Source organism: Phasianus colchicus, chromosome 5 (genome assembly GCF_987193195.1).
Source record: "Phasianus colchicus chromosome 5, bPhaCol1.hap1.1, whole genome shotgun sequence".
Lineage (NCBI taxonomy): Eukaryota > Metazoa > Chordata > Aves > Galliformes > Phasianidae > Phasianus > Phasianus colchicus.
Genome location: NC_143440.1, coordinates 760,739 through 785,168, shown reverse-complemented (window position 1 = coordinate 785,168; position 24,430 = coordinate 760,739). Strand labels below are relative to the sequence as shown.

The 24,430-nt window shown below is 41.5% G+C and overlaps 2 protein-coding genes across 8 annotated transcripts in view; one reads left to right on the top strand and one right to left on the bottom strand.

Moving 5' to 3' along the window:
- Positions 1-948: 948 nt before the first annotated feature.
- The window catches only part of TCP11L1 (t-complex 11 like 1), a 48,248-nt gene continuing 24,766 nt past the window's right edge, over positions 949-24,430 (top strand). For 3 of the 7 annotated variants that reach the window (XM_090142091.1, XM_090142090.1, XM_090142093.1), the window contains exons 1-12: positions 1,195-2,076; positions 3,615-3,777; positions 5,965-6,097; positions 8,214-8,334; positions 8,887-9,107; positions 10,132-10,268; positions 10,704-10,900; positions 12,593-12,774; positions 13,556-13,728; positions 13,933-14,361; positions 15,238-15,363; positions 23,108-23,202. In XM_090142091.1, the coding sequence (XP_089998217.1) occupies positions 1,864-2,076; positions 3,615-3,777; positions 5,965-6,097; positions 8,214-8,334; positions 8,887-9,107; positions 10,132-10,268; positions 10,704-10,900; positions 12,593-12,774; positions 13,556-13,728; positions 13,933-14,168 (1,776 nt within the window). In that variant the 5' untranslated portion in view covers positions 1,195-1,863 and the 3' untranslated portion in view covers positions 14,169-14,361; positions 15,238-15,363; positions 23,108-23,202. Of the gene's footprint in view, positions 1,073-1,194; positions 2,077-3,614; positions 3,778-5,964; positions 6,098-8,213; positions 8,335-8,886; positions 9,108-10,131; positions 10,269-10,703; positions 10,901-12,592; positions 12,775-13,555; positions 13,729-13,932; positions 14,362-15,237; positions 15,364-17,895; positions 17,982-23,107; positions 23,203-24,430 lie in introns of those variants that run through there. The other 4 variants (XM_031607387.2, XM_031607386.2, XM_090142094.1 and 1 more) reach the window with 4 other exon arrangements.
- The window catches only part of CSTF3 (cleavage stimulation factor subunit 3), a 44,023-nt gene continuing 37,088 nt past the window's right edge, over positions 17,496-24,430 (bottom strand). The window contains exons 14-21 of the mRNA XM_031607385.2: positions 23,384-23,527; positions 23,196-23,298; positions 22,547-22,616; positions 21,209-21,404; positions 19,991-20,144; positions 19,496-19,590; positions 19,312-19,372; positions 17,496-18,179 (exon numbers count right to left, since the gene is read on the bottom strand). Coding sequence (XP_031463245.1) covers positions 17,977-18,179; positions 19,312-19,372; positions 19,496-19,590; positions 19,991-20,144; positions 21,209-21,404; positions 22,547-22,616; positions 23,196-23,298; positions 23,384-23,527 — 1,026 coding nt within the window. The 3' untranslated portion in view covers positions 17,496-17,976. The remainder of the gene's footprint in view (positions 18,180-19,311; positions 19,373-19,495; positions 19,591-19,990; positions 20,145-21,208; positions 21,405-22,546; positions 22,617-23,195; positions 23,299-23,383; positions 23,528-24,430) is intronic.

The following is a 24,430-nucleotide window of genomic DNA, read 5'->3' as shown; positions in this document are numbered from 1 at the left end:
TCAACACTCAGTGTGTGTTTCTGGGCATCTGCTTGTCTTTGCATAGAGATAAAAGTTTGGGAGGAGGGTAGAGGGGAGTATCTTCATGTCTACCTCTTACATCCTAGGAAATCCAGCCTTGTGTGGAGGCCCTGGCTTCTTTGATATTTGTTAAGTCTGTTTGGATAAGAGACCCTCAGTGAAAGAAAAACAGAATAGCTCTACACTATGCTTTCTAGTCTATAATACTATACCTATACTATTTGGAACACTTAAAAGCCATTGCAGTTTTGCAAGCGAGAATTAATCACATAATTCAGTGACTATATTTCTAAAGTATATTACTAGCATATATGGTATTTCTACTTCTTTGCATCAGCTACTTCTAAGGACAAGTTACAAAATACAAATGCATTGCACTCTATTTCTTCGGCTCAATTCCCCCTTTTCAATATCTAACCCAGAAACAACATTCCATTCCTGCAGCCCCTGCTCCCCTTTGCTGGCCTTGTAGCTAAACTTGTGCTGCTCTGTGCCCCACAGGTCTGCATAGCACACAGAGCTGAATAACATCTGCTTTACACTCCTGCTTTTCTTCAGGCTTGACAGCTGCCGTACTGTGTGTGTATGTGACAAACCACTTAGCTGCTTTAGACTAAAATGGCACCACGCTGAGGCAGCGCCAGGGAAGATGTCTGACATCTTTCCCCAGCCGAACCCCGCTCTGTGCCCTGCTGACGGAGCTGGGCTGTGAAAACGCTGCATTTTCATCAGTCTGGCTTCAGTTGCCACAGCCCTAACGTCTGCAGCCAGCGCCTTCCTTCCTGCAGCGCCTTGCTTCTCGTTACCCGTGCTAATTAGCAGAGAGCTGGAACAAACGAAAGGCCTTCGGATTTCCTTGTGCGTAGGCCTGGCGCACGCGGGCAGCGCTGCCAGCCGCGAGTGTGAGAAGCGCGCAGCGCGAGCAGCCGGCAGCACAGCGCGCGGGGCGGGGCGGGGCGCGGGGCTGCCGGCTCGGGGCGGCCGCAGGGCGAGAGGCTGCCGGAGGCCCGGCCCGCCCCTGCGCTGTGGCGGCGGCGCGGCGGGGTCGGCGGTAAGGCGGCGGGGCGGAGAGCGCGGTGCGGGGCCGGGGGGCCGAGCGGGGCGGGAAAGCGGGGCCGCTGGGCCGGGAGGGAGGAGTGAGAGGGGGAGAGGACGGCGCCGGGCCGCGCGCCGCCCGCGGGCTGCCGGAGGCGATCGCTCGCGCCTCGGGCCGCGCTTAGCGCCGGAGGACGCCGCGCCGCGGAGCCGTTCGCGCGCCCTGAGAGCCGTGCCGCCGGACGGGCGCCGCGGGCCTCGCTGATGTGCGCCGTGTGGCGAACAATGGCAGCGCACGGAGCGCCGCGCGGCGAGAGCTGAGCCAACAAGTGGGGCTGCCGAGCGCGGCGCTGCCGCCCGGCGTCCCGCCCGCTGCCCGCCGCTGGGCAGGGCGCCGCGCGTCCGCACGGTCGGTTTTCGGCAGTCCGAGCAGAGCCGTTGGCTTGCGCCGCTATGTAAGCTGCAGCTGCGCGGGAGGAGCCGCGGCCCGGCGGCAGGGCTGGCGGCCGTCACCACCGCCTGCGGGCCGGCAGGGCTCCCGCAGCTCCCGGCCCTGCCCTGCCGCGAAGGCCGGCGCGGGGAGCGCTGCGCTGGGCGCTGGTCCTGGGCCGGTTGCTGAAGAGTCGAGTCATCGCCGTGCTGCCCGTCTCCGTTTCGCGCCTTGTGGGAGCGGGAAGAGTGACCGAGGCCAGCTGAACGAAACTGAAACCTCCATGAAAACGCTTTGGTCCCAGCTTCTCTCTCCTCTCGTTCACCTGTCACGTATTAAGCTTTTTGTTTCAGCTGTTGCTGTTATCTCTCCCTGTAATGGCTCCTTTATTGCCAGATCTTGCTGCTGGCAGTAGCAGAGTAGCAGACCTTCTGTTCTGTAGGCTGGAGATCCAGCCCCGCTCGTGCTGTGCTGCTTTGGATGGCTGGTGTTGCGCCCAGGGGGAAGCACAGCGTGCTTTAGATAAAGGGCGGCGATGGGAGCGCAGCTCTGCGCTCGCTGGCACTGCGCTACGCCGCCGGAGCTGCTCTGTGAGTGCGGGGAGGGCAGGGGGCTCCGCGCTGGGGCTGAGTGCTTGTGTGCCTGAGCCACAGCAGGGGGCTGCTGTGAGGGTCCAACAGTACCTGCTCTGATGCCTTACTTTTCTTCTGTAGATTTATCCTAGCTTTTTGTGCTCCACTTTCTTGTCAAAAATAAAAATCGTGCATCACTGTAGGCAAGTGTTGCTGTGTGTCGTGTACGTCCAGCCAGATGATGATCCTGAGTCATTGCTGTAGAAGGAAAACATTTTTTAAATGCCAAGTCTTCTGGCTGTCTTGTAGGATCACAGTGGTGCACTCACTGAAGCACTGATGGAGTAGGGTTAGTTATTACAGCTGCTGTACGGAGAAAAAAAGTCTGTGCGTTTCGTATTCCTGTGTGATTGCTTGTTTATGGCTGTGTTGCGTCCTCTTCAATGCAGTCCTTGACACTGCTAAGTGTTCTAGTAGCTGCGAGGTGCCTTTGGAAGCTGCATCTCTTGCTGAGAGTTCTTTCTTTCATGTTTGGAAAGTGGTGGTTGCTGGAGAAGTAGGAAGCTGGTGACAGGAAGGTGGTGTTTTCCCAGGAGCTCCCTTTTTTTGGAAGACTTTTCCTGATTCTACTCCAGAGAGCTCATATGCTGTCAAACAGCCTTTCCTAAAATCAAAGTCAGAATGGTAGCCTCCTGTATAATACTGAGTTTTCAGTGGTAAGACAAGCAGATTAGTTCTGACTGTAAACCAAGTGAAGATAACGTGCTTTTCCAGTGTTCAGTTTTTCAGTGCATTGTTGACTATGATGCAAGTACTTGTGATGTAATATAAACATTATTTAGCATCTAGTGTGCCTGTGTTTTAATTATTGTTACTGTTATTTACTATTTATCTATTTATCTTTTTTTTTTTTTTAAAGAGATCTTCCTTGTATCACCAGCATGCATCACCATGACTCTTGCATGGAATGGAATTGCAGGAGAATGATTTGATATTTGCCCCTAGTGCTTTTTCAGCTTCTTAATTCACTTGGGTAGCATGGAGTGAGGGAATTTAAGTTCTGATTGGTTGGAACAGATCACAGTTCAGGAGGGTGTTGTGTTCAGAATGCTTCACTGTCTCTGTATGATAGGGAAATACCTCATTTGGCATGATCTTTTTTGCAAAACATGTTTGTAATACTGCTTAGAAGATGTTTTTCACTGCTCATTCAGTATCTTTTTCTATCACATCTTTATGCAGTAGGTAAGGCAGGGGAAGAGTTCCAGGTTTTTCAGAACTCACTTGGAATACAGATCAAGTGAACGGTAGCTGTGTTGAAAGCATCTCTTTCTGTGTGAGATGGGAAGTGAGTCATTTAGTCCAGGTCCCCTGCCATTATGGGAATGACATCATGTAACTCCTCATAAGATTTCTTTTATTCTCAATTTTTTTCTCAGTCAAGAGAACTGAAGACGTTTTCTCACTCAGCCATGTTATAAACCCTTATATGTTATAAAATGCTTATTCATTTTCATTCCCTTTTTAATCTTTTTTTTTTTTTTTTTTCTGAGAAGAAACAACTGAAAATGTCTCAGAATCCCCACAAGCCGCATTCAAGCGAAGAAAAGTTGAGTGCTTTGGAGGATGATGAAGAGAGCTTGGACAACTCGGAGCAGTCTGTCAGGAAGAGAATACGACAGAGTGTTCCAGGCTCACGTAGAGATGATACACCAAAGTGTAAGCAAAACTGCCCTTTTTTTAAAAAAAAAAAAAAGTACAATTCTGTGTCTTCTGCAGTGGAGATGATGATGGGGTTTTATAGAATTCTCTGTAAGTTTGACTGTTTTGCAATTAAATATTATACAACTCTTGATCATTTGCTTTGAAGTGGCTTTTAACACGTGCTTTTTCCTCCATTTTGTTTTAGCACTTAATTGTTCACAATAACAACATTGTTCTGAGCCACATATGTCTTAGATCTTTCTGTGTCTGCACTCACAGAAAGGATAAGCCCTACTCCAGTATATTGTAGCCAAACTGATGCTGCTGTTTGCATTATCAGCCAAACCTTCTGGATTGTTGCAGCCTCTGTTTCTGCCAGAGGGCAGGGAAGCCCATCATCAACAAAATCGTGCCCTGTCATTTTATTCCCCTCTTATCCAGTCACACACAGGTGGAAAGTTGCATTTTTAATCCTAATGCTACTTCTACTGACAAGGAGATGTCAGGACTGTCATACCGCAGGTTTATTCCTAGGGCATGGTTTTCTTTGTTGTTCTGCTTTTAACATCAGAAACTAGATGCAAGATCTCTAATTGCTTCTGGCAAATCTGTAGATAAAATGAAGGGGAAGTTTATTTGGTTCCAGAGATTGAGATCAAAGGGACGGAATTGCTCACATAACTAGCCCCAGATTTCTGTCGGGAGAGTCCCAGGATGTAACATTTTATTTGTTGCATTATTTTTTTTATTGCAACAGTGTTCATTATTACTTGAGTTTAATGTTTTCCTTAGTGTCATGTTACACACAGGAGATGTACTCTATGGAGGAAGACTATGGACATGTGAAAGTGAAACGCATTGCCTTGTCTTGCCTTCCATTGTACCACAGAAAAGTCATTGGTCTCAAGCCCTTTTCTCTTGGAAGGGAGCAGATATAATACGAGAATGAAGTAACATGATTTAAGAGCATTCTTTGGTAAATGAAAGAGTCTCTTTGCTTTGAGTGTGTCTGCTGGGTGAAGTCATTTGGCAGCTGGACAGGAGAGCACTCATTCAGCTGTAAGCTTGCTGTGCTGCTGGTAATTCTCTGGATGTCAATCCTTGCTGTGTTCCCAGAGTCACTGTGCAAGATATACCTCCAGGCAGAAGGAAATCTGGGTTTGAGAGTGCTGCATGAAAGAGTGAGATGGTAATGAAAAATTAGAACACTGCATGTATTCTTGGAACTATGCTGTATGTACTTGGAACAGCTTTGAAAGGCAGCCAACTGAATGACAGTTAGTTTTAAAAGACCTTTTCTATATTACTAGTTTAAGTCCAATCAAACTGGGTCATCAAATGAGGCAGCCGTGCTGGTTTTTCTAAAACATCTCAGTAAACCCAGCCTGGTTGGTTTCTTTCATGCTGGGAATTAATACATTGCTCCTGTGCTTGTACTGCAGTTGAAGTGAATGAATTAGAGAGAGAGGAAGCAATTCAACTGTAGCAGTTCTGTAGGGGCGTTTCCCTCCTGCTCAGCTATGCGTTTTCTGGAGGAGCAGAGATGAACCTTGCTATTCTTGCCTGCCTCGCTCGAGGACACCAGTAATTTAGCCTTCTCCTTTGTCAGTGTCACTGTCTGTCTTTTGACTTTCCAGGCTATTCTAGTTGGCCGCTTCCTTTGTCTCCTACCTCGTGGAAGCTGACCTGGTTTTTTCAGGTGTGATGCTTCCTTCTGCTCACCTGTGTCCTCCAGGGCCCAGTTTGAATCTGCTTGTCCATTCTTATCCTAATAGCTGCCGTAGGAAGAAATTGTTGGTATCAGTGTTGGGGCTAGGCCTTGACATCTTTTGTCACTTAGATGGTGACCTCGTGGGGGGAAAAAAAGGAGGCTGGAGAAGTGCCAGTCACACTGAAAGCAGAGGGAGTAATTATTGCCTAACGTCAATGGTGGCTTGTTTGCTGGCTGGTTTAGAAATAAAGTCACTTCCTTGAAAAACATGAAGTCGAAATGGCAACGTCTACACAGTAATTAGAGGAATAGTGCAGTGACAACGCAGTCTTTTTATGATCTCTTCCTAGTGTGCAGAGAGAGATGCAGTTAAGCAATTCAAAAGAAATATTTTGGGGCTTTTTGTTTGTTTCTTCAGATGGTTGTTATCAGCAGGCTCTTCTCTGCAGATTTTCCTAGATAATTGTCTGACAGTTTAATGTATGTTGCAGCTAGCCCTCCTCGGCCTGTGTCAGTGGAAGAGTTAATGGAAACAGCTAAGGGAGTAACCAACATGGCACTAGCACACGAAATTGTTGTTAATGGAGACTTTCAGATCAAACCAGCTGAGTTACCAGAACACAGGTAAGATTGTTACCAACTAGATATGTGAAACAAATTCTCATTTGTATAACTTTAGAATAACTGTAGTGGATGAAATAAAGGCTTCAGCTAGTTCTGCCTGACAGTGCCTGCTAGGGAAGATTTAGGAAGAAGCATGAGAAGGTAAGCATACAGTTCTGTTTCCTCAGGAATGTGTGAATGTGAAAAGTGAAACTCCTGCAGTAATTGTTGGGGCATGTTTTGTGGAAACTGCAGTATGGTTTCTGCCAGCGTCCCCTTATCCTAGGAGCCTGAGGCTGCAGGCTTTTAAATATGCAAGTCTAGCTGCAGGTGCAGGTAGTGCTCTTAGCATCACTTAAGCTTTCACTGCAGATGGGAATAAGATGAAACTGATCATTTTAGCTTTTCTTTTCTTTTTTTAATCTAATGTCTGTTTCTCCAGGGATACACATATATGTATTTTAAAGAGACTTCTATATTTTATTAGATTAGGCCTTATTCCTTTTTAGTCTGAAGTCTTTCCTCCTGTCTGAGCTGCAGTAGTTCTGTCCCCCACTAGGAGAGGCAGAACAGAAGTAGCTTTGATGTCTGGTCACAGACTGCCCAGTGCAGCAAACCCAGTCCTATTGACAGATGCTTTGTCTGCTGTTCTGTTGTGTGTTTTTTTGTTTGCTTTGTTTTTCTCCCCATACAGAGAGATGTGGCTGACACTGTGTTTGTTGGATTAATTTGTGAAAGTGAGGGTGTTTTTACTGGGAGAGATTTGGTCCACACTGGAACAGCATTGTCTATGAGTGTCCTAGCTACTCCACTTTTGAGAGACTCTCATATTTTAAAGTTCAGATTTGATCTGTGTTCTTTGCACCATCACAGACTTGGGCACTATTGTCCAGTCATTGTTTGTCACATTTCATACAGGTTGTGTACAACTCATGCATGGTCCCACGAGCTGGAACCTTTCTGTATGCTATAAAGGAAGAGTTTGGAAGGCATACTTAAGGCATGCAGAGCTCCCTGTTTTGTGTTATCTTCTGTCTCAGCATCTTCTGGGAGAATTTCTGACAGGTGTCTTCTGCTTGTATTTGATGGCTGTTGATAAATACTTTATGTAAAATGCCACAGTTAAAACAGTGCTTTTCAATTCAGCTTTTGTTCCTTGTTCCTTCTTACGGTTTTCTCACTTGGAAATGGGCAGTGATGGTGCATAAGTTTTCTGGTATGCCTCAGTACCATGAAATTTATCTCAACATTTTTCAGGGGAGAAGAACTTTAAACAAATTTTCTTCTTTTCATGTGTTCTTCTCTCCACCTCCCTTAAAAAAGGGGGGTCAGGGGAAAGAACCAACCCAGTTCTTCAGTAACTTGGTTGCTTTTCTCACAGATTCTGAACAGTGGCTGCAGTTGTTCAGCACGGTGTCAGATTTGCATCTCTTCACCAGATCAAAGAAACAGATACATTACAGAGATTGTCTTACCAAGAGTGCCTCAGCTTAGTGATCTGCCAGGACTGCTCCTCGTACAAGATCCCTCTGTTTAGTGAAGGTTTTGGCTGAAGAGGCACTCTGGAATCTTCCTTGGATTAATTGCTTTTTTGTGTTTATGTGTAGTTTGGAGTCTCCCACAGCTTGAATGTACGTGTAGGGAAGTGGTTTGAGGAGAAAGCAGTTGGAATTTGTTTATTGTTTATAGAAACTGAACTGAGCCTTTAACTCGGAGTAATGGCCATATTTATGTGTTGAAGTGCAAAAGCTTTCATGTCACGGAAGTTGCTTCATTTCTGTTATGTTTCCTTAATGAATTTTCCTTAGTCAAAGGAATGTTAATACTGTTCTTTTGAAGATGAGGTATAATTTTTATCTTTTTTTATTATTACTCCAGCGGTATACTTCAGAGGTACTTTCAAGGATTTTAATTGGTAGCCTTCTTTGCTTGTGTGTAACCGTTTATTAGGGTATGAGCCATGCCAAATCGTGTGCCTGAGTGACAAAATGATAGTTTCCTTCTCTGTCAGTCCTCAAATAGCACCATTACATTATCTTCACATTATTGCATGCTATTCTTTGGGAGCTGCAGGTATCTGCACGTGGTGGTGCAGAGACTAATATAGTTATTTTGAACTGGTCTTATTTACCCACAGCTTGGAAAAAAAAGTAAGAGAGATTGTGCACAAAGCTTTCTGGGATTGTTTGGAAGCTCAGCTGAAGGAAGATCCACCGACATATGACCACGCAATTAAACTGCTGGGAGAAATTAAAGAGGTAAGGTCACATGCTGCCAAAGTAAATTATTGAATTTTTATAGATGTGTTGATGGGAATGGGCAAAAGGAGTTAGAAGTTTGGTTGTTCATAAGGGAGGCTCTTGATCTTTTTCATTACTGTCTAATTTTCTCTGCACGTAAGTAAGTTGTATAGGCCGAGGAGAGCAACTTGAATGTACAAATAAATGGGAAAGCATGTAAAATGAATCAAGGTGGGTTTCATAGTTCCACGTTTCCTCCACATTATGACAGAATCACTGGGTACGGAATCACTGAGATGTCCTGACACTGGGTTGACAAAGCCAAGTGCAATAGTCTGAAGTATGGACAGTACTGCAAAGCATTTACCATTTAGTGACTTCATGTCACAAGGAATGAGGGGAGACATTTGAATTTGGAGCTGACAAATGACTTCATGGCCTTGCTCAGAAAAATACAATTCCACTTTCAGATGGCAGTTAGTTTAAATGAGAAGTGGTGCAATAACTGCTTTGATCCCTGCCGTGTTTGACACTGAGAACTAATACTCTGTTAAAAACTTTCTGTTTCAGAATCTTCTGTCTTTTTTATTGCCTGGTCATACAAGATTAAGAAACCAGATTATGGAAGTTCTTGATCTGGATTTGATAAAACAGGAGGCAGAAAATGGGGCTCTGGACATTGCTAAGTTGGTAGAATTTGTTATTGGAATGATGGGAACTCTCTGTGCTCCAGCTCGAGATGAAGAAATTAAGAAACTGAAAGATATACGTGAAATAGTTCCTCTCTTCAGGTACTGAAATGGTACATGTTAGTCATACTGAGTGTCCTTTAAATAATTTTAGAGATGCGTGGTGTGGGGGGTGTTTCTGTCAGGGCAACCTGCAAATGTTCATAGAAATGAAAGAGCTGAGCAGGGATATGGTCATGGGTGTGATGGGGGAGAGATGTGCCAGGAGTTTTTAACAAGGACCCTTCCTGTTTGGGTGAACTGTATTTGTCTGGCTCCAGCACGTTAGCAAAGGATGTTTTCTAAATGCCAAATGTGTGTAAACCATCAGATAACAGGTGAGCGGTCAGTTTGTATCAGGATTTATTATCAACAGCAGGAGGGGAAGAAAAAGCAGTTGTGGGAATAGGGGATACATATCACTGTTCTTTAGCCAATTCTTCCTTACCCCTCAGTCTGAGCTGTCTGCCCCCAGTATAACACGCTTTAGTTCTACCAGGAGCGTACATCCTGGACTTGGGAGCATAGAGGTATCTGCTTCATCACTGTGTTCTCAGCTGAATAGCTCGAGCTGATAGTTTGAGGAAATCTTATTAACCTTGTTTTCTAATTTGATAACCTTCCAAGAGTTAAGGTTTGACTTGGCAGAAACACTGCCAGCAGGAAGCATGTTGCTTTGAAATTAAGGGGGTTTGGTTTTGTTTTCCTTGGGTCTAATTATTTGCTTCCCACTGAGGCTGGCTATATAGGCAGCCAACAGATAGTGTGCAAGCTTGGAAATTCAAACATCTTTTTGTCTATTCAGCTTATGACATTGTAAAATTTGGGGAATTTATCCTATGGGGCTAGTGAAGTTAATTCTGTGGAGACCTTTCTTCAGGAGAACAAGTTTTGTTTTGTATTTGGGAGATGCACATGCATGTGCACGCGTACTTGCTCAAACTTTTTTTTTCTGTCTCTTAACCATCCTGTTAATGTTTCCCATGCATGTTTTTGCTCTTTCCTTAGGCAATCTGCAATAAATCTTGTACATATAACCTCTTAAACTTCTGCAGCCTTGAATAACTTTTTCTGTTTGTTTGTTTAGAGCAATTTTCTCTGTATTAGACCTAATGAAAATGGATATGGCAAACTTCGCTGTCAGTAGTATTAGGCCAAAATTAATGCAGCAGTCTGCTGAATATGAAAGAAAGAAGTTTCAGGAGTTTCTTGAGAAACAGCCAAGTATGACTTTGTTCCTTTCTTTTTTCTCCTCTGACCTCTCAGTAAATGGTGTGCCTTTGTTTGTAGATCATAGAAATAAATCAGATTTAATATTAATTTTGATATAATTCATATGGTAAATGACAGCTTGTGCCCCGAAACTGAGGTTTGAGAACAGTGTACAGAAACAATAGATCTGTGCTTAGTACGTGGCAGTTAGTTTTGTTTCAGTATGATGAGGGGCATCATAGCATCTTCTCACTTTTGATTTTGTGTAGCTGTGCAGTGTTAATATTGTTTTAGTTGTTCTGCTTAATGCAGTAAATAAGATGCATGTCAATAGCTGGTATCATGGATAATTAGGAGTAGTAACTAATGGCTTTATCTGAAAACTAGCAATAGAAAAAACTAACTTTGAAAAGGAATTTCCTTAACAAGACTTTTTATCTCCTACAGATTCTTTAGACCTTGTCACAGACTGGTTGCAGGAAGCAGCAGATGATCTTGCAAAGCTGAGATATAAAAAGTTACCTCCCTCCAGCAGTGCTGTTGGTGCTGCTGGCGGAGCTTCTGTGTTGTGCTCCACTGCCATACAGAATCAGGCGTATCTGAAGCTGCTGAAGTGGGATCACACAAACAGGCCTTTCCCAGAAGTAGGTATCTAACAGGAAAAATGATTTGCATGCTTGTTCTACTACTTTTCTGCTCTTGGAATGTAGCAAACTGAATTTACAGCACTAAAACATCGATCTCCTGATTGAAAGTTCTTATGGTATTTCTTTTTCAGTATTGAAACTTAGTTGAAAAAGAAACAGTTGTTTCCCTTTTGCTCCTGATATTTTCCTGCTGAGTAGCTGCTGCTCTTTTCTGTGTCTGTACCTCCTCCCGATAGCTTATTGATTCATGGAAGTTGCCTGAGGTAGGACAGAACTCTGGGTGTCCCTGGGTTGCATGGCACTGGGCTGTACTTCCTCCATGCCTACAGCCCTCAGCTCTCCTTTGAATGTGAAAATGGTCTTGTTAATGAGTTTGCACCAAACACCTTCCCTAGAATACAGTAACTGAAAAAACAAAATGTTTAAGGGAGTTCTTGAGTAAATGACGTTTCAATTAGTCAGTGAATATGGAAACTGTGGTTTTGGTAGCTGTTCCTCCTGGTCCAGCATCTATCATAGTTTCCAAACTCTGATACAGAAGTTGGTTCTTCGGTGCTTTATCATCATTCAGCTGTTCCTCTTTGTGCTGTAGAATTTAGATCTTGGTTCAAAATCTTTCCAGCCCCCCTTGGAATTGGGGCTGCTGTGTCAATTTCACATTGTCAGAGAGAAAGTAAAGGTGGCTGTTATTCAGTAGAATGTGGTATTTCCTGAGATTACATGTCTTTTTTTTTTTTTTGGAGCAGAAGGGCCAGGAACTCATGGTGGGAAAAAATAAACAGCTCCTTGTCCATATGGAGGGCTTTTTTTTTTTTTTTTTTTTTTTTTGCAACATGTTTATAGAAACAACAAGGCAGTAAAGTTTATCATCTTTGTGTTCCTTCAAATCCATTTGAGAGGTTTTTGTAGGCATTCCATTTCAGACTATTCAACACGTACTGTTTCTTACCAATATGAATTTTTAGGATTTGTCAGATTAAAACTTGCTTGCAACATAAATGCAGTAGTTGTAGGCTGGAATATAGGCACTATTTAAACATTCATTTTTCTTGAGAATTAATGTAATAGCTGTGTGAGAATATACCACTAGTCTTGTCCAGCTCCCTTCATTTTGAATGTCTGTGATGTCAGCAGTGCTCTTCCTTTCCCCAGGAATTCATTTGGTAATGGTTCGTCAGTGAATTTCTTGCAGCTTTCTCAAAAGTGTTCGAGTCTGGCCACTGAGTCAGCATGTCCACTGAGACTGATTTGGTCAAACAGAGTAGTATTTGCTATCACAAAGCAGAATATTGCAATGTATCTATAGACTGGTATTGTGTATTACATGTTAAAATGTGTGTTTGTGTTTCCAACCTCCTGGAGAAGAACTAGTCATAATCCACACTGTATCCATAGGATCAGATCAGAGAATAATTTAGGCTGGAAAGGACAGCTAGATATCAACCAGTCCGATCTTCAGAGCCTCTGTGCTGAACTTTTCTCAGCCTAGTACATAGTTTTGATGACTGTCTTATTCACTAGACATCTCACCTAAATTGAATGAGACTTTTTTTGGTATTTGCTTTTGGCAGATACTGAGAAAGAGTTAAGGTCTCGGAGTTACCTGAACTATCTTAGCTGGCATCTCCATTTCATTGCACAGCCTAGTGTGCAGATCTCATCCTGTGCTGGCTTTCCTGTTCTCTGCAGACAGTGCTCATGGACCAGAGCCGCTTTCAGGAAATACAGCTGGAACTGGAGCAGCTCCTCGTGGCTGGGACTGTCCTTTTGGTCACGTTCAGTGCAGCAGGTGCAGCTCTCATCGATGTGCCTGGATTTGCTGAGAAAATCAAAACCATTGTCAAGGTGCTGCTGACAGGAATGCATCTTCCGTGAGTACTGAGTAGCCCTATTCACATGGTCAGCTGTAGTTTCATTATGACTCCACTAAAAAATCAGTTTCAGCCTCACTCTGGTTGTGGAGTAGAATACATGGAGGAAGCGATGGGGGCTTCTTCTTAGCTGAGGCTGACAGTTTTTATTTATCTTACTGATACAGAGCCAGCTGTTTTCACTCTGTTCTTTTTGATATGGCATGCTTGTTTTTTAAAATCGTGTTACTTACCATACCAGCTTAGAGCTGATTTTGTGTAGCTGTGCAGTGTTAGTATTGTTTTAGATATTCTGCTTAATGCAGTAAATAAAATGCATGTCAATAACCGATGTCATGGATAATTAGGAGTAGTAACTAATGGCTTTAGAGCTGTGTGTGTACAAGCAGCAAACTCTGCTCACAGTTTTGGCTGGGCTCCGTCGAGACTGAGTGTGGCACAACTTAGCTGCCCACAGATTGAGGTTGCTGTACACACTGTGGGTTGACATTTATTCTTCATGTTACTCTGAGATGTCTGTAGACTGAAAATCAGCACATACTTGTATGGATTGCACAGGCTGGAGATTTTTTTTTAATGCTATCTCATCTCCTTGTGTTACAGCTCAACATGATTTTCATGTATATAAAATATATTTTATTATTCTTTCGTTATCTGGATTATTTTTCTTCCACTATGTTTGATAAATAAGACAGTTGTAATTGGATACTTTATTTTCAAAAGATGGGGAAAATGTGAACAACTCCAGTAGCTAAGCAGTGCTCTACTCCATATTCCATAGCTCTTTTAACCTGAAGGAGTCTCTGGCTACCATTGGTGAGAAAGTGTGTGCTGAAGTCAATAGCTGCCTTTCCCAGCATGGCTTTGCACCATTCACAGCTGAGAAGGAAACTGTGCTGAAAGGACAGATCCAAGCAGTGGCCAACCCTGATAACACCATCTGTAAACTAATAGGTATGCTTTGACAAAAATACTCTGTTCTCACATGACAAAGTATCTCTATTTATAAAACTGTCAGTGGCACGTCATGCATGGTTTCTATTTTAATTTATTTCAAGTATGTGCTTGGTGTGCTCTGTGTTTTACGTGAGATTAGAATCTTTCTAGCTGTCTGTCTCTTCTGAAAACAAACCAAAACTCTTGGTCTAACTTTTCCAGATTCTCGAATTCAGAAGTTTCTGGAGAATTATCTTGCATCTAGTCACCAGAAAGCGGTACCGACTGTTCCTGGAGGATTAGGCCCTATTCAGAGAGAGCTGGAAGAGATTGCTATCAAGTATGTTCGTCTTGTCAACTACAACAAGATGGTCTTCAGTCCTTACTATGATGCTGTTCTTGGCAAAATACTGACTAAGGAAGAACCCCAACTTGTAGGGATGCCAGAAGAATTGTGAACACAGTTTGTGTACCAATGCAGTATTAACTTTATCAGCTATTTTGAAAAATTGCACCAATATTTGTCTAGGAAAACAGCTCTCCATGTGAACACTATTTCCTTTTAAATCACCCGTGCTGCCCGATGAGGAAAACGCATGAATTGCAATAGGGGTTCTGAGATAAATGATGAAGGAGAGATACATTTTCAATGTAAGTATGCAACTTTTGTGAGGGAGTGTTGTGGTAGTTTTCTGGCTGCAAGATTTCCAGGCAGGTGCTATGTAGGAAAAGTTGAACAACCAAACTCTGTTTTTTAAGTGGCTCATTTTAGGGCTTTTTATTCTCATTTATCATGAATTTAGTTTCACTCATTCACAGCAGGTTAGCAGTGGTCCTTCCCTGCAGGGGTAATGTGGCTTTTTAAAAAGATCTTACTTTAAAGACTTAAGTAAGCTAAAACCCTAGGTAGGAGGAACTTTAACAGGCAAAAAACAAAGCCAAACAGCACTTTACTGTAACATTATGGTTAGTGTGGTAGGCTACTAGTTTTTCTTTCAACATTTTTCTGCATTTTTAATAGCATTTTTTTGCTGTTTACCTGCAGATGTTACAAAAACACACTATATTTTTGTAGCAAATTTTCTGGTTATTGGGTAACTGTCCTCTGCTTTGTACAGTACTTAACAAGGTGGCAATCTTATAGATTGCAGCTGTATTTATCTCCTGTAAAGATTTCAGAAAGGCAGAGCTGAAATGTTTTGATAAAAGTGGCGTTTCCTACCTTTTTTTTGCTAGTAGTTTACTCCTTTTTATGTGAAATACTAATTTTGAAGTAAATCTGTGTCATTTACAGAAGGTGGATTTTAAGTGTGTTAAACTTTAGGGCAAAACTTCTACTTGTTTTTTAAAACTATGACTTGAGATGGCTGCGTTTTCAATCATGTCTTCAAAGATATCTAAGAAGTGCAGAGCACTATTAGAGGTGTGAGTGAATTTAAATTATGGTGGGAAGTGCATTATTTAATATTAGTTTGAATACACAAGGAATATTTTCAATAGAAGATTTTTTTCTTTTTTACATTGCAGAGGTGATCTTAAAACCTTAAATATTTGAGGTCTTGAATTTCATTAGTTACGTGTTGTATAGATGAGTGTTCACAGAAGAGCTCAATGATCTTACAGCCTTATTGCAGTTTTAAACTCAGCTAGGAGGTAAGTGCAGTTCAAGTTTTCCTCTAGCTCTTGAGCGCAGTGCTCCATTATAGTAATCAAAATTTGATGAATTTAGGAAAACAAAGTTCATAGTTATAAGCAGCAAGCGTCCAAAACACTGGATTTTATCCAAAACAAAATGTTGTCTTCTCTAAAAAAAAAAAAAAAAAACTAAACTAAAACCAGTTATGTAAAATGAATAAGTGGCCCTTTTATTGCAGACATCCAGGTTCATTTTATGTTGGTTGACTAGTTGATTAATAACAGCCCATCTAGAAGAAAGCGCTTGATTATGAATAGTGTTGATGCTTTCTTTGCTGTCTTTCTTCTGAATGTCAGCAGGGACATAACTACTTTCAGTTCAGAGGCAGGTAGTTAAGCAAGAGCTTTTGTTCTGTATTAGCCTGTGTAACTATAATGTGGTTTTTTTTTCTCATTCATTACAACCCTGCATTTCCCAAGGGGGAAAAAAAAAACCACACTATAACAGAACTCTGTAGTAAGAGATCACAGCTCAGACAAGTGATTTCTTTTCCCTTGGCCAAGTTTACTCAAATGGCAGTGTGGATGTCTGCCTTTGCATATGTCTTTGGTAACTCAAAAGGGAGTAGGTTGGTTAGCCAACAAAAAGAGTGGGTTTTTGGTATGGTCAAAGGATACTACAGCGGTCTTCAAGGTTTCTGCAGCTACTTACTGTACTTTGTTATTAGTCCAGAATCCATCTTGAAATACAGGCTCTAGCTCTGCAGCTCCAAAAAATTAATTCAGTAGTCTGGGTAACATAATGTTTGCAGTTTAAAAAACAATACAAAACAGAAAAACCTGTTTTCCTTTTTTAATTGAGAGTTGCTGAAGCTTAGAACTGACTGCTGTTATTTTACATTTTATTATTCCCTAGAGGCTGCTTTTAAAGGCCTCCAAACTAAGCATAGGAGAAGTTGTTGGATGTTGTTAGGTGCTGGTCTCAGGGATGTGGGGAGGAACAGCACAGTGGTTAGAAAAGTGTATGAAAAAGTCTGTGACTGATGGCAGAATGAGTGGGACTGAGTTATGGATGGATAAAATGGTACTTACTTGAGTGCTCCCAGCCTGTCACTACCAACTCCAGCTTGCTGTGACATCAAAGCACAGATTGTGCTCTGCTCATACATGTGTGTTGCTCACAGGGTATATCCAGTAAGTTCATCTCTTCTCTCAGTAGGGCTTAGCATAGGAAAAATAGGTGTGCAATGCTCACACCTGGGGCCAGGCTTGCCTTCAGCGGTTACACACTGGAAACCTGGAGTGCCTTGGTTTCTTTAAGCTTTTGTAGGCCTGACAACAGGAAACGATCTAAAAGAGACTGTAAGAGGTTCCCATGAAAAATCACATTGGTGATTTTTCCCTGGTCATTTTTTAATGATTTTGACAAATAGTTTCTCTGCATTGTCTTTAAAAGCAATAGGCAGATGTAATTAAGTGACAAAGCAAGAAAGAAAAAAAGCTAGGATTGATGTACCTTACCTCTGTGTCAGTATTTATATGGGTATACATGTGCTGTTCCATCTTCTTAGTCTGGTAGATAGGAACAATGACCTACAGTTATCTCTACTGCTGGTGGTGGGAATGTCCTTCAGCTTGTCTGAATACCTTAATTCCCTGGCCAGTATGGGTGTTCTTACTGCCTCAGGAGAGCACAGTCCTGAATAGTCAATTACAAGTTAAAATCTAAAGTATATATAGAAACTGCTTCAAAAGTTCATATGGCTTTTTTTTTTTTGTTAGCTCATTTGAAAATAACCAGTTAACCTCAGTAGCTAATATATTAACATTTAGCTTTGTACATTATTAAGTGGAGGACTAATGCAGGTGGCCAGGGACAGACTGCAGTGGCTAGTACTCCTGGCCAGCCCACTTACAGACCTGTAACTAGTCTGTCTTACACTGGTGTCTTCTTTAAACAGTCCTGGAATCCAAAGTAAAGGTATACTGTTTCCTCTAGAAAAACTGAAAAGAAAGCTAATTCCTGTGTGTACACTCTGATCAATTTCCTGTGATGGTTTTCATTCTTGGTAACATTGCTTTCAAAGTTGCTGAGTAGTATTTAAAAAGTAATTTGTTGTGTTTGAATAAAAGCAGAATGAGGCATGATGTTATCGATATCCTTTTATTTTAAAGGAATGTTTTTTCCCACTTTCAACTACAAAACAGATTCCATACATTCTGCCATAAATAAAAACGACCGGTAAGGCAGGACACTACATGGACAAGCTGAGAACAACTGTCTTCCAGAAAATGTGAATTAAAAATGCTTCACAATTATAAGCCATCCAGTTTTTAAAATAAAACTGCTGAAAACCCACAAGATTTCAAGTGGTAGATGTGAACACCCTTGAACAAAATGCAGTTAGACATTTTGCACTTCTGGTTTTGAAAACCTAGTTTTGTTCAGAGCACATTCTAAGATTGTTCTGTCTGTTTTTGGGTCAAGAACCATACAGAAGAGAGGCACCACAGTAACAAAACCATTTTCAAGATTTTTTTTCTTTGCAGCTGTCCCTTTTAAATGCGTTACATTTAAGAGACTGACAAACTCAACGCAAGTCCTTGTCACAGTAGAACTCCAAGCTTGTTTCACCGGATTCTCTTTTGTTGTCGTGCTCTGTAAATGTCGTGTACGGGGGGAACTACTGAACCTTTCTCCTCATCGTCATCAGAATCCTCGTTTGATCTCTTGACAGCCTTATTGAGCATAGCATTGTTTTCCACAGGTCCATTGCCTTCCACAGCTATTTCAGGTAGGCCTCCAGTAATTATCCGTACAGCTTCATCAACAGCTTGAGAAAGAGATTAAATTTGTGAAACCAAATCCCCTGATTAGAAAGCTGTTTCAGCAAAGCTGAGTCATGTTTTTGGAATAAAAATTAACAATCATGTCAACAGGGACATCAAGATAGAGTCATTCTGGAGCTTTCAGGAAGATAACATTTGCAGAACAGTGCAAGCAAACATCTTAAGAATTAAGTCTTAACTATCTAAAACTTGGAGCTGTTGCAAGCACCACTTATGAAGTAAATGCTGCTGCGTCAGCTTGAGACCTCCATATCCACATACTGAGTTCAGCTTGGAAGCTTAATAAAATAGCAAGGCCAACTGGGGCAATGCTAGCCCTAGTTCATGACTCATCAGCAAGTATGCACAGCAAGCCAGGTTCTGGTTAAGAACAGAGAAAACTCCAAAAATACCATATATAATTTAAGTAGGAGTTTTATTTTCCCTTTAATGGAAAGCAAATCCTAGCTTTCTCTTTGATCATTTGCTTCTTCAACCAGCAGAGGAATGAAAAGCACCATGTGAATCATCTCCCATGGAAGTCCAGCATACAGACCTGTCCTCTTTTTACATGTCAGAACGCTACCTTCATTGTATGAGCTAAAAATACATTGTTCTTGAATTGTTCTCAAGCACTGCTTCAGTGTGCAGGCAGAGTTGCATCGACCAAGGCACAGATTCAGATGACCGAAGACTGAGAATTTTCTCTAATCAGGTTTGCTAAATGCATTTAGCATTTCATTAATATCTTGCTGCTGGGTAATCTGTAACCATGCTGCAAATTTGTAATTTAATTAATTACAGTTATTATGCTGCTCTATATATTCCCATACTTCCTTTGAAGGGGTATTCTGAAAATCTTAATTTCTTTTAATATTTACCACCAAAATGTTACTGAAGCAGCAGCTGGTGATTTGCAGCTTTTTTTTTTTTGTTGATTTCCTGCACAGTTGAACAAACATCTCTAGATTGATTCCAGCCTACAACCACAGCCAATTCAACAATATACTCTTACATAATAATTATACATCTGCAGCTCTAAAGGAGGCCTGCATTTTAGACAGTAATATCCATATGTAAAGTGAAGTCATATGCACACTACCACAGACTGCAGAGTGAACAAACAACTTGACTTACTGTCTGGCAGTTTGCATCTTCTAAATATCTCCATGAGCTCATCCACTTGAACAAAGGGACCCTGATTTGTTTTAAAAAAATAAAACAAAAAACAGATATTTCAAATAGAGTTCACATATAATGAGGCTCTGTCAAATTAGAACAACTTCTACAAATTTAAGCTTTCAGAACTCTTATAACACACCTGAAAACAAATAGGAGGTGGCAGAAGCTTCATTAGGACTACAGCTGCTGGTGGAACAGGAAATACACCTCCTGGTACAGGATGTAAACCTGGAGCTGTGGGAAGAAAAAGTATGTGAATCCAGTGCAAGACAGCAAGACTTGTATTGCTTTAACAGCTCTATTATTAGGTGCAGATAATTACTACTCTGTTACTTTTGCCTAATTACTAATTACATATGGTTGAGTTACTGACCTAAAGTCTATGAGCAGTGTATGTAACAGGTTATTACCACTTCCCAGACACAAAAAATCTACTTATACTTATTTTCATGCGACCTTAGATGTAGGTAAAACATACATTCATGCCTTTAGCAATCCACTTAAGCAACAGCCTAAAATTTAAGTACAAATTTGTGTGACTAAGAAGTCTGTGTGATTAGGTTTGCTAAGCATCCCAGCTAATAGCCTGTTGCTGGGTAAACTACGGCCACTGCTGACTGAACTTCTGACTTACGTGCTAAGTGTCGTGGCTGAAATGGAATCATCTGCTGAGTGTCTGGTTTGGGATATTCGGGTTTTCTGTCAACTTCATCTTTGAGAACAGGCACAATGGACGGTGCAACCACGGGGTCTGGAATTATAGCTGCCAACTTGGCACGGGAGACGTCCTGTGAGAGCCAACAAGACAGCACTGAACTTGGCATTAGCACATTGTTTAAACTGCAGAACAAAACATCTCTCTGGACCGCTCATTTCTTCTCGCTTTATCATAATTGCAACTACAGCTGTCCTCTTAGAAGACCATCTGGGCAAAGCCTGCATATTGTCATCACACACTGCAGTCCTACAGTGGGACTGTTCAGCTGGGAATGGGAACACGTGGTTTTGTTTCAGAATGGAACCGTATTTAGCATTTTTGAATGGCACCATTTTTAGGTTGAGAAGATTTAGGTGAACAGGTGCAGACCATTAAGCTTCACAATTACCATTTCTCCCTCATTTCATTCTCTAGCTTGCTCTAGCTGGAAAACAAATGAATTGTATGGCAGTTCACATGCCTCAGTTCAAGTGATTCTATTATGGTATGTCACAAGAAACAGACACCAGCCCCTGGCCTGAATAGTCTTAGGTACACCTAAGACACACGCTCTCTCAAACACACCTGTGACTTCAAAATCTCTCTGCTTTAAGACAAAAACATTCAGTGGCTCAGTGTGACTCGTTCCCACCTATCAGATCACTTTAAAATTGTGAAGCCCAACAACTCAGCTGTTTTGCTAAGTTCAGTGAACTTTTTTTCTTCTGAGAAATCACTTATGTATATAAGAAATAAAAGTAAGTTGAGGCACTTGTTTTGAGATAGGAGCTGAAGGTTCTGTTCCTATTTATATAAGGGAAAGAGCAGTTTCTCCAGCAGAGCTGTTTCTGCCTCTGGCAGTCTACTTAACGTCACGCTACACGGAACTCCCATATCATTGACTTCCAAAGCTCTACGGACTTGCATGGGACTCATACACCACTTAAATACATGTGGTCAGAAATGAGATGGGCACAGGCTTCTGGCCTCAAATTTAAATTCCGAGAAGCAGCATTGAAGCACTTTAACTATCATTTACAATAGAAAAAAAGGAGGAAGATTCTTCCAAGAAAAAAAAACAAGTGCTAAAGAAGGAACTGGTTAAGTTTGCTATGACTGAAACCAATACAGTAAAAGGAGGCATTACCCACTTACCTTATAACCAAGAGCCTTAAGCTCACTTGCAGAGCAAGGGTACAAGTCCATGAACTTATACCTGTCTACAAGCAGAGCTGTTTCTTTACCCTCATATTCTTCCTTGAATGCTGTAAACCTCCGTTTTTCAACTTTGAGGATACTGGCAAGATCACCAATGTTGCTTTCAAAAGCTAGAAACCGAGCCCAGATTTCCCTGTAAAAGAACAGATAGACAGTTACTAAGGAAGAAAAAAATCCAAATTATAAAGATCTCAACATGAGAGATGCTAGTGAGGTAAATCAGGGAACACACTGCCATTTCTAGCATTTATTAATTTTGATCTATAGCATCCATTACAATCCCAGTGCCTCACGTATTTTGGTAAAAGCTTTCAGTTGTAGAGGATTTTAATCACTATACACTCAGCTTCTCTCTGAAAAGGAACAGGTTGCCCAAGGAGGCTGTGGATGTCCCATCCATGGAGGCATTCAAGGCCAGGCTGGATGTGGCTCTGGGCAGCCTGGGCTGCTGGTTGGTGACCCTGCACATAGCAGGGGGTTGGAACTGGATGAGCACTGTGCTCCTTTTCAATGGTTTGTGCAAAATCTCATGTCTAACTTGAGTAACGTCTGACCATACTTCTGAACATGGTTCAACTTCCACTTTGGAGTTCACCTTTGAAGACGATACCACTTTTAATTTTTTTTTTTCCCCTTTCTTTTAAGGGAAATGTAGAATGACCATGCAACAGCAGGGCAATATTTGATTTCTTAGTTTTGATGCCTGTGTCTGACAGAGTAATAACAATGGTGAACACCTGGGACACAAAAGGTCTAGTAACTATTCTGTAGAGAATAAATTTAAACAGCAGCAATGAAAACGTGCCAGTGAGTGGCTAATCTGTACCTTTTTTGGTTCATTCATAGTTTTATTTTTGGTTACTTGGGCACAGTTCAGCATTCTACTATAAAATCCTGGCTCATCTGAAAGACATCATCAGCTCCCTTTCCTCATCTATCCAAAGCACCAAGTGAGATGTGGCATAAGCCATGCCACCTGCTAAAACTACTGAGTGCTTACCATGCAGCAGGATCTTGCACTTTCTCCCTAACAATTGCTTGTTTGCTTGTCAACGAGGTTTTAGAAATCAACAAATAATGACCATCACTGTGAGTGGGATAGGAACCTGCACAAACCTGTCTGGTTGCTGCTATTTTAGACAGCATTAAGGGGGTGGGGGAGGAAAATCTATAGCTAATTTTGTCTCATTGCTCTTTCTTTTTCCCTTGTTACTTTGTGCTACTTGTAGTTGAAAGTGGTTTTTCAGTGTAGTGCAGCAGCTTTTGCAGACATACCCCGATTTCTCAGGTGGGAGGCTCCCTGAAGTTAAAACACGCTCAAACAAAACTCTTGTGTTGTTGTCCTCTTTAAAAACAGAAGAAAAAAAAAAGAAATGTTATACTGAGTAAAATACAGCTCATTTTGGTGTGGACACTGCACTAAAGACTGACATTCTGATACCTTGATTTGTTTTTCAGTAATGAGAACAAAATTTGAACATGCAGACAACAATATAATAGTGTCAGATTCTACTGTGAGTTTGTTATTTGCAAATTTCTTTTTGTTGTCACAATAAACCTGTCCTGACAGAGGTTCTATTGCTTGCCATAATTGTTGGTCTTTTTTTTCAGCTTTCTTTAATTATCACAACGGCTTATCTCAGTAACTTTTAATTGGGCCCTGTTGTATATTCCTCCACCATTATTAGACCAAAAGTTCTCACTTCTGAATAAACAGCCAGCTCATTGTGATGGAGATCTACAGAAAGGCCTTGCATTTATTCATAGAGACCTACAACAATTTCTTACAAAATTACTGACACTGACTCAAAAATATATATATATTTATGCTTACAGGTGGCAGAAGAACACAGCTCTACCTCTGCTCAGCTCATAGAGGAGGCAGCCTAACGCTTCCTCAGGCATCTCAGTGTGTGAAGCTTACCATTAAGGTGAGACAGGTAGTCGATATATGCCAGTACATATTCTGGAATGTCTCCGTATTTTTTCAGCCCTAGCTCAAAAATCTTAAAGGCCACAGATTTATCCTGCAAACATTAAAAAGAAAAAGTTATAGGCTTCACTGAGACTATCCCATGCTTCTTCAGTACCAAACTGAGCACTTGCAATTACCTTACTGCAGTAATACTCCATTAACGCTGCAGTAACGTAGACGTGGTGGCGGGTCCGGGTGTCCTCTCTTGCCTTTTTAAATATCATTCTTCCAGATTTTATGCCTTCTGCTCGCCTTGCAAATTTCATATACTGGATATAAACCTATAAAGGAGCATATTAATGTTACCTTCAGTGATAACAAAGAGTGCTAGGACATGCAGTTTGTAGCTCTACTTGAAGTAATCCTTACTCACAAATTACAGCTAACAGGTTGTATTAGAAACAAACAAGACTGTGTTGTGCCTCTGCGTTGCTACGCTAAAAACAACGAGGCAAAGTTATCCACATACAAATTTAAAAAATGGAAAATACCTAAGATCAATTGCCCAGAGTGACAGTAGTTAATACACACATTTCTCAAGGCAGGGGAAGTAGATAAGTGTAATTTCCATAAGCTTGTACCTTCTGAGAAAGAGGATTTACTGTAAAAATAGCAACTTTCCAATAAGTGCAGACACCCATAGGGCTAAAGAACAGGCAAAAAGCCCAGGGAAACCTTTAACTCTTTATGGAATCCAAGACACAGGTCATGCTGTCTACAAATAGCTATATCTGATCAGAATGTCAAGAATGTGCTATCTAATTCATGGGCTAATTTGTGATTTGCATTTCTTCCTCCGCTCACAATTAGATTGCAAACAACTGCATTCCTCCAGTGGGAGGGGCTGGCCTGTGCCTTCTCAGAGTATGCATATAAGGAGAGCTTTGTAATCTTTGTTTAATGAATATGCCAGTAAATGGATACCTTTCTCCAGCACCCACCTGTTTAATTTTAGACCTCAGACCTTTTTACTTCTCTCCTGCTTTGTCACATCTATTTACAAACTAAGTCACCTTTTGAGGGCAGGTTAGCTCTCAGCCTATCTGCTCTGTACCAGCACAGCTGACACGAGGAACAACACTTACTGCACAACAAAAGTGGTGCACAGCAATGCACCTTAATAACTACGTGGTGAACTGCAATTTTATCTGCAAGCTTATTTATACACAGAAGAATATATTTCT